Source organism: Nothobranchius furzeri, chromosome 16 (genome assembly GCF_043380555.1).
Source record: "Nothobranchius furzeri strain GRZ-AD chromosome 16, NfurGRZ-RIMD1, whole genome shotgun sequence".
Lineage (NCBI taxonomy): Eukaryota > Metazoa > Chordata > Actinopteri > Cyprinodontiformes > Nothobranchiidae > Nothobranchius > Nothobranchius furzeri.
The window spans coordinates 45,423,138-45,436,611 of NC_091756.1; the positions used below are offsets into that span (position 1 = coordinate 45,423,138).

The 13,474-nt window shown below is 40.6% G+C and overlaps 1 protein-coding gene across 1 annotated transcript in view; it reads left to right on the forward strand.

Moving 5' to 3' along the window:
* LOC107387701 (glutamate receptor ionotropic, NMDA 2C) overlaps positions 1–10,937 on the forward strand; it is a 106,629-nt gene extending 95,692 nt beyond the window's left edge. Inside the window, exons 14-16 of the mRNA XM_015962816.3 lie at positions 555–742; positions 7,274–7,506; positions 7,873–10,937. Coding sequence (XP_015818302.3) covers positions 555–742; positions 7,274–7,506; positions 7,873–9,411 — 1,960 coding nt within the window. The 3' untranslated portion in view covers positions 9,412–10,937. The remainder of the gene's footprint in view (positions 1–554; positions 743–7,273; positions 7,507–7,872) is intronic.
* Positions 10,938–13,474: the final 2,537 nt, after the last annotated feature.

Consider the following 13,474-nt stretch of genomic DNA (forward strand, 5'->3'; position numbering starts at 1 on the left):
AGAAATCCTGTCCATAAGTGTTATGAACAGGACCGATGACTAAGTGCAGCCCTGGCGGAGTCCAATCCTCACTGGGAGCAGGTCCGACTTACAGCCGGCTATGTGGACCAAACTCACACTCCTCTGGTACAGGGACTGAATGACCCATAGCAACTCCTGGAGTGCCCTCCACAGGGTGCCTCTGGGGACACGGTCATAAGCCTTCTCCAAATCCACAAGACACAAGTAGATTGGTTGGGCAAACTCCCATGACCCCTCCATCACCCTAGCAAGCGTAAAGATTTGGTCCACAGTTCCACGGCCAAAACAAAAACTGCTGCAAAGTAGTTTGACTACCTCAGCAGCTTCTCAAAGTTGCTGCATAAAATATTAAATATTACCTTACATAAAAATTTCCTCACATGAATTTAACTTTTATTGCCACTTTGTCAGATGAGTTAACCTGATTTAAAGAAAGACAACAATTGAAAATGTTGAAATGATTTTAAAACCGCTACAACAGAAGAGGAATACATTTTAGAAACAAATAATGAGGATGTTATATGTTTGTACAGGAAGCTGGATGCCTTCATCTATGATGCTGCTGTCTTGAACTACATGGCCGGGAAGGATGAAGGGTGCAAACTGGTGACAATTGGCAGTGGGAAGGTGTTTGCCACCACCGGGTATGGGATTGCTCTGGAGAAAGACTCCCGCTGGAAACGACCTATTGACCTGGCATTGCTTCAGTTTCTGGGCGACGGTGAGAACAGATTTAAACAGTAGTTAAAGGAGATAACGTTGTCCAGAGGAAGGAGCAGATCCTGACAGATGTGTTTTTCAATTCAGCCTAATTTGCAAGATAATTAACAGAAAAAATAGGAAAATATAAAATAATCTCCAGTTTGAAAAATAAGACGCAAAGAAAGGTGTTGTTCTTCACCTCAGAGCATTTAATTTGGTATCGCCTGAAGGTGAAGCTATGTGTTTCTTATTTACAGACAGTGGTTGTTTCAGAATTAACTGAACTTAATTACACTAATACACATAAGTCAATACTGGGTAAGGGTTAGGGTTACTATCTACCTAACCAGTGGATGTTGCGACAGCTCAGGCGTTCTCCATCAACTCAGTTCTAATCTTCTATATAAGTTCTCCTAATGGGACAGCTTGAGATTAGAACCAAGAACTCCACTCAGTTGAAAGTCAATATTCACTGATACATGAAGGTTTTATTTAAAACAGTGCATTGCTGGTGGGGATTTCAAATGATTTACATCGTCTGTGGTGAGTCAACATGATTGTCCCTCCTGTTTGCCCTAAGCTCCACGCTGAGCTTCATGCTGTCACAAGCTAACACAATCTGATAAAAACGTTCCACTAGTATGACGAAATCTTTTGCAAAATCTAAATTCTACATTTGGTATTTAAAAGAAATCCTGACATGGTGCCTTACTTGCTTTTAGTTGAATTTGCATCCCTAGTTACGATCTCAACATTATATTCTTGTGAAGAGTGAGATCATGCAAAAGGCCTGGAGTGACATCATCATGGTCTAAGAAATCAACTGGAGAGGTAGGATTGTTTTGAGTGTTTAGTCCATAAATGACACTTTTCTAGAAAATTGGGCAGGGTTAAAAATTATGGAAGAATTAATGTTAGTCTGTAAGATAAGATAAGGAAAAAGACAGATGTGGACGATGCCTTTACTGAGTTCATGTTCTATATGTCGTAAAACCAAAACCTTCAAAGCCGCTATAGATCTCTCCCGGTGCTCCAGCTTTGACCTCAAGCTGCAGCGCGCTGATTTTCCCATGAACTTGAAAACTGTGCAATAAGTAAACTTCAAAGTCAGACTGACTAAACTTTCTTGTAAAGGATCATCACTTTTGACAAAAGCTAGGTAAGGGTATGACCCAAAGACCAAAAGGCAGCCTTCAGTGAAAGATCAAAGGTGGAATGTCACATCAGAAGCACCACCAAGAGCATTCCTATTTCCTTCAGTCGTGATAGGGCTGTTCATTGTGAATTAATCCCCTAAGGTCAGACGTCTAAAGGTGCCTGAGTGAGAACTCTCAGCACTTTAAGATGCACCTGTTTTTATTTTGTCTCTACTAACAGAAATGTTGCTTAGTTAGTATTGATCATAATTGAATATGACCTCCTATAAAGCATCTTTTGTTTTTACTTGAATGCAATCAGAGTTTCTACAAAAACTACACAGAAAACCTGCTTTCTGATTCTGATGAGTTATTTATTTGTCCTTGAAAAAAGGGGAAATAAGTTTTCAAGCAAAACTGCTGCAGATTGTCAGATTTTTAAGGGAACTCTTGTGGGGTTTGTTGAGATGTGTAAATATTAGTATATTTGTCACTGATTAATTGTTAATGGACATAGAACATTGTAAAAAAAAAAAAGATAATATTTTCAAACATGCTCAAATTCAACAATTTTTTAAATCTTTTCTTGGAATTTTTTTATTTTATTCCTGAATCTGGAGGTATTCCAGAAGCTTCATGACGTAGCCTTCTATAGCCATGATTGAATGGTCGGTTTGATGACTGACACCTTTTTTGGATTGTTAGGGCCAACAGAATGAAGCTTTACTCACCAAAATAAGATTGACAATATTGTCAGCCAATGATGGTCATCAAACCACAAACATGCACAAACGAGGAACTTGGCCAGCCATCAGGGATGGTTTAGTTCTATACCCCTGGTTTTGGTCAGAATGTCTGTTTTCTGACTAAACATTTTTCAGTTTGACAAAAGAGGTAGAGCTAGCAGTGAATGATGAGAAAGTCTGGATAAAACAAACTTTTCAAGGCAAAACCTCAAAGGAAAGACACTTTTTTATAGCTCTACTGTGAAACTTAGGTGTAGAATGTTATGAGGCACGTATAAAATTATCAGGGTCTTAGCTTCAAAATGGTGGGTTGAATGGGTGTACAATGAAATGTCTGGCAGTTCTGTCCTGAGACAGAAATTTTGCAAATACTTTCACACAGTGGTGATGTACGTGTAAAGAGAGACTTGTTTTGCAGCATGTGAAAAAGGATTATATGGTCTTGTAGCCAAGGTTATGTAGTTTTTATAGAGTGGCAACTTGATCACGTAGATCAACCGGTAAATCCAGAGCTTTGCCTTCCGGTTCAGCTCTCTCGTCATCACGACAGATTGGTACAATGCTTGCGTTACTGCAGACGCAGCATCAATCCACCTGTCTAGTCCCATCTTTCCCTCACTCATAAACAAGACCCATTCTACCCCAATCTGACTCAAGACCATGGTCTTGGATTTAGAGGGTCTGATTAACACTCATCTGCGAACTGCTCCAGTGAAAGCTGAAGATCACATTCTGATGAGGCCAACAGGACTACATCATCTGCAGAAAGCAGAGACCTGATCCACCAAAATGGATCCCTTCAACACCTTGGATCCCCTAACCTAGAAATCCTGTCCATAAAAGTTATGTACAGAATCTGTTACAAAGGGCAGTCTTGTCAGAGTCCAATTCTCACTGGAAATGAGCCCAACTTACTGCCAGCAATGTGACCAAGTTCTGGCACCGATCATACAGGGACCTAACAGCCCGTATAAGAGGGCCTGGTACCCCATACTCCCAAAGTGACCCGCAAAGGGCCCTACAAGGGATGCTGTCGAACACCGTCTCCAAATTTACAAAACACATGTTGATTGGTTGGGCAAACTCCTACGCACCCTCCAGGACCACTCTAAGGTTGTAGATATGGTCCAGTGTTCCACAACCGGGAACGAAAACCACATTGCTCCTCCTGAATCCGAGGTTCGACAATCTGCCGGACCCTCCTCCCCAGAATCCCAGAAAAGGCTTTACCAGGGATGCTCATCCCGCACCCAGTGCCCCGCCACAGGGCCCAAATGGTTAACTCACATGATGACTTAAACTCTTGCTGTCAGAAACTGGAGGACATGAGATAACTTTGTGAAGCATTTGTGACCAAGTGTGACTAAATCAGGGTCGATACTAGCCAAGATGTTTTTGTTTTTTTAAACTGCAACAAGAGAAGCTGTTGAATCATTGCTGCAATTTGCTTCAAATGTGTTGTGTTTACCAAGTCAATGAAAATTAAAAACAACCTGTTTTCAAATTACATTCGTGGCTCAAATAATTCTAAAATAAAGCAACCACTTTATGTGAAAGGAACTAATGAATCAAAAAGGTTTAAAAAGAAAACTCGAATATTAAAATAATGTAAAAATTTTAGACAAAATGTTAATCTATTTTCTTTACACTACTGAAAAAAAAGTGTGTTAAGGTTTTAAATCTTTTATTTTTAAGAAAGTTATAGGTTTATTAGAAAACTCAGAACTAGTGTCAAATGCATGTACACAGGTGGTTAGAGCTGGACTTTATGGTGGATTTTAACCATGGCAGAGGTAAATACTGTCAAAGGGGTAGAATCTAATTTAGATTGCAGGTGCAGTTTTGCTCCAGGTGAAGTCTCTGAACTATATGATCACACCTGGTTCACACATGGAGCACAAACTCATGCCAACACCTTCTCTATTTATTTTTTATTCATTTTCGTCATTCTGTTACAACATGTATCTGGCATCCCCTCAGAATAATGAATGTTGTGCCAGCAGGAAAGTGGACATAAAAGGAAGTGTTAATATCCTGCAAAATTACAGGGAGTGTTGGGAATGGGATTGCCACCACACACATGCACACACACACAGGTGTCTCCCCCCCCCCCCACCCCCCCCCCCCCCCCCACACACACACACACACACACACCAGCCATTATGGCAGGGAGTTTGAGGGTAGTCTATACTGGAGGTGCCCGTTTTCCAAAATTTATTTAACTGGTTATTGACGTCTGCTACCGGTTAATAGCCAGTTAACCGGAAACAAGCCAACCCCCCTTACTCCCCGACACACACAAACATTTGTCCCTACACACACACACACACACACACACACACACACACACACACACACACACACACACACACACACACACACACACACACACACACTCCACATGTAATTAATGTTTTAATTACATTTCTAGATGTAATTGTCTATCATTTAAATTATCAGACATGTTACTAAAAATAAGTATAACATTTGATTTAAATAACTTCAAGCCTACAAATCTGCTTTCCAGAAGTTTTATTTTAGTCCTAATTGTCAACATATCAGCTTTTCAAATCAGGTCTGTTTAGGAACTTTGGCATCTGTTCTAAAAATAAATCAGCAGGGATAAATTTAGGTGCTGATTTTCTTTTTTCATTCGAGAGTGTGACTTTTTTTGACAAATGTAATGTTTTTCACACTACTACAATGTTAAAGTCAGACTGTAATAATGGTTAATAAACAAATACTGAAACAGAGGAGGTCACTTGAGGGTAACAGTTAAGTGCTCTTGAGCGTCAAAATTAAATTTAAACAGGTTTCACTGGTGAAGAACAGGTTAGTCATTACTTAATTGGACTGGACTGAAACACAAAGGAAACTCAGTGTTACAGTTAGAGTTCATTATGCATTCACAACACTGAATCTAAATCACACAAAAAAACATTCAGATTTCTAATCACAGTGGTCAGGGATTGATGTGAGTAACTAGAAAAATGTTATATTTTGATCAGATCAGTCCCAGCAGCACACTAACAGACACATCTAGCATCTTTAGAACAACTACAGAATTGTTGTTGCAATCTTAGCATTTAACACCACCTCTCCAAGTGTAAGGGCTTTAAAGGTAATTACAACCACACACAGTCATACGGCATCAATGAGCTACAATGCAGCCAGGGCTGCCCTGGGGCTAAGTGGTAGAAGCGAGGCAACCGCAGTTCTTCTGACCACCACCAGCAGACAAGGAGAATAAAGTGTCCTGTCCAAGGTCACAATCACTGCAACAGACCAAGCCGGGCACAAACCTGCAACCCTCTGGTTATCGAGAGGGCACTTAATTCATCTGCCACACACACACACACACACATGCACGCATGCACGCACGCACACACACATTGTTTGTGTTTTTCCAGCTATTAATTGCAGTTTAAGTCGTTCAAGTCCAGTAAATAGCCTGAAATTGTGCAAAGTTAAGTGGTGAACCTCCAGAGGTTAAAAAAAGGTAAGGTTACTCTAAACTGAAAAATAATGTACATTTTAGAATTATACAAAAGGCATTTTTCAGGGAACACAGCTGATAATGACCCAAAACATAAGCCATACATATAATGTCAGAACTACCTCAGGAAAAAAAATACAAGATGGTAAGCTTGAAAACATGGAGTGGCCAGCACAGTCTCCAGACTTAGGCCTAGTCCACACGTAGCTGTTTTTTTTTAAACGAATATCCGCCCCTCCAAAAACTTGCATTCACACCACCTTGTTTAAAAAAAAACCTCTGTCCACACATACCTGGATAAATACGCTGTTAAGGACATGCCAGACCTGTAGGCTGCAGTACTTCCCCCGAATTGTGTCCAGTCAGCGTAACGTTTCGTCTTCGTGGTCTTCCGCAAGGAGCAGTAATTCCGCTTGCAAAAACAAAGAAGCAAAAAGCGCTTGGACAATTGATAAAGCGAGTGCAGCTCTGAGGGCATTCATGCTGTCGGCTAGTGTAAACACAGGTCGCACACGTGATGTCAGCATTTTTTGTCGCGGAAAGTGACGTTGCGGACCTTAAAACTCCGGTTTTGTCTGTCCACACGCAGACACCCAAAACGTAGAAAACGCAGATCTTCACTTTGGCCGGAGTTTTTAAAAATATCCGTTTTCGTGTGAAAAAACTCAGTTTTCGTGTGGATGACAGGCCAAAACGTAGAAAAATATCTACGTTTTAGCAGATCCCCGTCTACGTGTGGACAGGGCCTTAGACCCAATGGAGCTGGTTTGGGATGAACTGGACAGAAGAGTGAAAGCAAAGCAACCTACGTACGCCACACATTAATGGGAACTTCTGCAACAGACATGGGAAGAACTTTCTGAAGAATATTTGATTTCTGAATGCCACGAGTGTGTTCAGCGGTTATATCTGCTTTGATGAAACAAAAGTTTAGAATAGATTTTGGTCTATAAATTGATTCCATGATTTCTTTTTTAACTCCAATTGCTTATTTGTACTATGCTTTCATTGATATTAATATATATGTGTGTGTGTGTGTGTGTGTGTGTGTGTGTGTGTGTGTGCGTGTGTGTGTGTGCGCACGCGTGTGTGTGTGTGTGTGTGTGTGTTTGTTTAAGTCTTCTGTAAATTTCTGGCATTTCTTTCTTTCCTCTTCTCTTGTAAAACTCTAGGAGACACAGAACGTCTTGAGACCGTCTGGTTGTCTGGCATCTGCCAAAATGAGAAAAATGAAGTGATGAGCAGTAAGTTGGACATTGACAACATGGCGGGCGTCTTCTACATGCTTCTTGTGGCCATGGGGCTCAGCATGCTGGTGTTTGCCTGGGAACACCTGCTCTACTGGAAACTACGACACTCTCTCCACAAGTCCCACAAACTTGACTTCCTGTTGGCCATCAGCAGGGTGAGAATTTTGTTAAATTCTTGCCTCTCTGTTGTGTCATTTCCATAAAACAATTGTCTGGAGACAGAAGATGCTTCATAGACGTAATAATTTGGTCATGTGATTAATTGTCTGTTTGTGGTTGGATTAGTTGGAGAGACTTGCAGATCAGTAACTTGCCTTCTCTTAATTTCATAAAGTCTTCCCCTCAGTGATAAAATGACAGCATACCAAAACCAAGTCTCTTATGTCTTGCTTATTGGTTTCTAATTGTTTAATTGATAAATATCTTCTATTCACTTGAGACTCATTCAGTTAAATTAAAATATTTGGTTGACTTTTCCTCAATTTTACTATTAAATTATTTAATTATATTTTTTATACCAGGGAATTTACAGTTGTTTCAAAGGAGTAGAAGATCCTGGACGATCATCTGGCTTGGTTAAACCTGACCTGACCACCAATTATGCCCAAGCAAATATGCTTAAGATGCTTCGCACTGCCAAAGACCTGGTCTCCACTGCCAATGTTGAAAGCTCCTTGGACAACGCTACAAAGACCATAGAGCAGTTAAGTCGCCATGGTGGGACCTTGCCTGTTCGTGTTCCTCAGGTTGCCACTGAGGCTGTTCCAGGAGGCTTTGCCTATGTTGCAGAAAACCACTGCACTCTACCGCAACGCTCCCTTTCCCCACCTCTAAGTGGTGTTACCTCTCTAAAACAACAGAGGGGTGTAACCAGGCCAACACCACTGCGCTACACACTTCCAACTCGCTCTTCGTCTTGTCTGTTTGACAGACCACTTCCTGTGTCTAGCCTGAGCACCCCTCACCTAGCTGTAGGTGAGCCACTTCCTCACCAGCACCCACACCATTACCAGACCACTGGGAGAATCTATGTAGACTCCCATTCTCACTCCCCTTTCATCCCTTACTCTGATCTCCAGCTGCCTGACTTATACACATCCCACCCGGTCTCATCCCAAAACCAACATGTCCAAGTGGGGATTTCTCAACTCAAAAGGAGGTCCAGGAGTTTTCAGGGTGACAGTGGTGATGTGGACAGGAGAAAACATGGGGAGCAGGGAAAGAGTGACAAAGCCTCTTTTGGTTTCAGTGAGCTCAAAGCCAATCACCTCCAGGACAACCATGTCTCTTCCCCAAGTATTGACAATATTTATTTAGGAGAAGGACTGTGTCCTCGGGTAGAGAACTACGGCTCCTGGCCTCCAGAGGACCTTGTGCTTAGAGGGCGACGCAGACACCGCCGGCCCTCTTTTCTTAAAGCAACTTGGGGTAGTGAGCAAATTCGTCAGCTTGATGAATCACAATCTTCTCTGTCCAGCCAGTCACCTTCAACCTTGCCAGATCTGTTTCCATGTGTTGCTACTCCAACCACATCCACCAAGGCCTACAATCCTGCTCACATTCGAAACAACCTGTGCCTCCCAAGGAACCAGACCTACCTCCATATTAGGGAGGACCAGAAGAGGCCTAATGGGCATAAGGGCCAAAGACTGCGCTACTCTCACTCCACCCACCTCCCAACATATGGAGAAGCAGTACGACATGGACCTGGGTTAGGCCGGGGGATGGTGCGAAGAGCCACCAGCCTGCTGAGTCGACAGTATGCACACTACCTGAACTCATACCCGGGACTGCCCCTCTACCACGGCCCGCTGGATCTCCAGCACCACAGCCAGGCTGCCAGTCCAGTGTGCCAGCTGTTGGCCTGTGGTGGTGGACAATGTGGAGGCCAGCGGGCCTTGTTATACCAGGACAGTGTTTATGGGGCTTATGGGATCTATCAGGGATCTCAGACTGGATTAGAAGCTACAGTAGGGCAGGGAGCAGGAAGCCATCCAGGGGGAAGTCCATGTGTACTTCGGCCCTGGCGACGCGTTTCCAGTCTGGAATCTGAAGTCTAACTTGAAACCATCCGGAAATTGTGGGAATACATAAAACAAGACTTTTAAACGTTACCACTGTGGAAGCTTTTTTGTCAGAACTGAAGTAAGTGTTGATTTTCATTGTGACTTTGTGTGGTGAAGAATAGATATTTGGGTAAGACGATACAACACCACTCCACCAGTCTATCCTTGCCACAGGAAAGCTTGAGTTGGCTGGTTTAACTCAGTTGCTGCTTTCCCATTAGCAATATTTGGGTTTTTCTGCACTTTTATGTGAACCATGATTTACAAGAGTCAATTTGATTGGCTCATAGTTAAATTATAATTAGAGTTCTCATGCTGTGTGTGTTGTATATTTTGTACTGTGGATGATTGGAATTCAGTCTTGGGTATTGTCTAGTATATTAACTGTTTACAGGTGGAACAAATGAATAGATAAAAGGCTTTTCTCTAAAAACAATCACCAACAAGCAAAACTGTAGCAGAATATCTGAAGGCAGCTGTGATGGGGATGTGGAGAGTTTATTTCTAGCACAAGGCAATCAATGCTCCTTATTGAAGAGCACCAGTTTTCTGAAAGCAAAAAATAAAAATAAAAAATCAATTTTGGGCATCTGTTAATGAATTCAGATGGATTCTTGAGATCAAATCTGAATCAAAAACTCTCACAGTTCTGTGTAATGTTGAGTCTGAGACAGCAGCGACTTTGTGAAAGCAGTCCTTATGAACACAATCTGCTAAATGATTGCTGGATGGTAACCACATTGACCAGCAGGAGGTGTCTTAAAGGGATAGATTTTGTAGAGTTATCAGTGATTACCAACTTATCCACAGTAGAGAGCAATCAGAACACATTGTAGAATGACGGAGAAGGAGAATGGGGCCTTTTCTAGAAAATATGTAATATTTCACAAACAGTTTTAAGTTATCTCAAAACTGCTGTGGAAATAGCTGCTGCCTAGACAGTTGTTAGCTGAACTTCTCCAGGCAGAATTCTCCCTTATTCTACAAAATAAGTTAATCCTGACTGATGTCTATGGTACAAAAATCCCAGACAGATACTACTACCCCTTTAAAACCACTGACGTTTCATCTTTATTGTGTCTCAATGTGAAGCTACAACAACACACAGGCCTCTCAATAAATAAATTATGTATTGTAAGTACAATAACGATATAGATGAATGTGTTATTTAAGGATGGTTAATGTTATAGTCATGTATTCTACATATATTAGGACTTTATAATCACTCTTTTTCTAAATTCAACCCTGGCTCATTCTGGGTTTTTGTCTTTTGTTTTCTTATTTAAACTGTTGATAATTTATTGGAGCATTTGCTACTGTATCATCAGTTTGCAGATGCGCACTATTGTTTCCATTTTCCACTTTTTATATTGCCTTGTCATCCCTCTTTTTACCATCCTCAAACTCTTCAATTATCCACTTAAAAGGAGATAAGTGAAACTATTCTAGTATCTATATTACCAGGCTCCTTCACCCTGTAATTAATCACTAAGACCAATTAAAGAGCCTTTTTGGATGAACATTCATGAGTCTTTTTCTTCCTTCTTCTCCTTGTAAAATCCAAGCTTTGTGCACATTTGTGCACTAAAGAGAATAGGGTTTTGACATTTCTCTATATATTTCATGTTTGTTTAGAATAAATACACCCATAACTGACTTATGAGCACAGTTTACACAAAAGTGTAAACAATGATTTCTTTTAACCTGTCAAGCAGGCTTCCCAAATCACCTGTGCAGTTTGAACAAAATATGAACACAATATTGGCTAAAACTAACCAGTAGAGGAAATCATAATGTTATACACAAGAGTTATGTTTGGAAGTTACAAATACTATTATATTAGAAGCAAGAAAAGCAAATGGTGTGTAGAAGCACAGCTAAAAACTGAAGGGTGCATCCAACAGGACCTGGAGGACCAATGTCTTTTATGTTCAAGAAGCTTTCCTACTTCAACACTTTGTTTAATTAAAAGAATAAAAAACAGGTTGTAAGCCTCGAAATCTAGACACACCGTAGCAGTAGCTATTTTTTTCTTTATTGCTAATAATTACTAATATTTATTGCTGTCTGAGTGACAAAACAAGCCTTAGGATTTTACCATTGCAAGCAAAGTATTACAGCTTCAGCTTCAATGCCTCGCCTATAAAAAACTTTATTAGCATTGCTTTTGGGTTATTTTTAATCCTAATGGACATGTAGATGGTAATGAAAGAGAAATGAAGAAGAAGAAAAGTGTAGAGAGGTGCAGCAAAAAAGTTCACAAAAAGAAGCCATGCAAGTGGTACAAGAATCCTATTCTAGAACCGCAGAAAGAGAGAAAAATAGTGACACAAAAATACAACAGAACAGAGATATCACAGTGGACACGAAGATCGTTGTGCCATGGTTGATAAATTAGAAAAGCGGTTTCTTCTAGTAGGCATGGAATATTAACAAGAGAAATAATGTAAAAATCTCTTTACTTGCCAACAGTTTTGGCTTCACACTGAGGCCTTCCTCATGGGCTGTCATCAGGTGAATTGTTGAAGTGCCCCTATATCCTGTATTCCCGGAGCACGTCATGTGCTTGAATTATTGAAATGAAATGAAGTATTACATTGAATGATAAATGTATATACTGGTATATGGTAATCAGTAATGTTTGATATGACAAGGCAATTGTCACCCGCACTCAGACACTAGGACAAATTAAAGTTAAGTTAAACTCATGATACATAGATATTTCTTTACCTCAGATCAGAGCATCTCAAGAAGGTGTTTTTTCTGAGGTTATCTTGGTAACATCCCTTAACATGGCATGCTCTGATTGGCATGCTCTGATTGGCCAAGTAAATCATAATATGAGAATATTAAAACAGAATCACAGAGTAATTCAGCAGTTGCATTCCAGCTTCCCATCATTCAACATTCAGTTCTAGAGAACGCTTCGGAACGGCCGTCCAGAATGACACCTCTTTAACCCTGAGCATTTTTGGCAAGCTGCCAAAACCCTGCTAAAAGCTGCCTACCGCTGACACAGTAAACGGTTCCTGCAGAACAAAGCTGATGCAAGATTCCTTAAGAATCCATTCGAGATGCAACTTGGTTACAAACTGTTGTGACCTGGAGGCGACTCTGGACTGACCTGGTTGTACTGCGGTTTTCCTATGGACTTCGGTACCTTGGGGTCACCCGACCCCCTGACATCTCTGATCCAAAAGAGAGTCTCCACTTGGGGTATGTAGACATGACAGATGGTGTCTGATGCCTTTTTGATAAGAATCAACTTCATAGCTCAACACAAACCAAATTCTTCCCTTTTACACCCAGAACTCAGTTCTTCTAGATACGAAAGTTCTGATGGCATCATATTCACACATAGGCACCATACATCACATTTCATCCACCTAGATCCATCCATCATTTCTTAACTTGTCATGTTTTATTTATTTGAAAATAAATTCTTACTTTTTAAAAACCTGACTCTTTTCTTGAATCAAGACGAAGTGTTCTACAATCCCTGAATAAACAAAGAACCCTAGAATCTTCTGATTAATCATCAAAGACCAAGCAGGGTGATATTCTATATTTATATAGAATATCACAGCTTATTGGTCATACGTAAAAGTAATATATTTAAGATCTTAAAGCACTACATTTACCAACTCCTACATGAGCAAATATCTGGAGAAGTTCTGCACACAAATTGCAGTCGATGTAAATAGCAGTCCACGCAAAAACTACACCACATGTGTTTTGTACTCTGTAAATGAGGCATTTTTCCTCATCAGCTGTAGAGCCCTGCTGTTCATACTTAATAATCACCTTTCCCAGTATATACGTATAGTACGAACTAACACTGTAAGATCCTTCTTTTTTTCTTGTTTTATTGCTTGGAGGTTTGTTAATGCCTGCCTAGTGTTCTGGTCCTTCAGTGTACTCTGTTTTGTTTGTGTCTGCTCCTTGTGTTCATCCACCTGATTTTAATGATTGATTTGCTGCCTTGTTTGGATTTTCACTTAGCTCTTCTGCTTCTTGGGTTTATTTTACTTCTAGTGGCTCTTTTATTTGTTTCCTG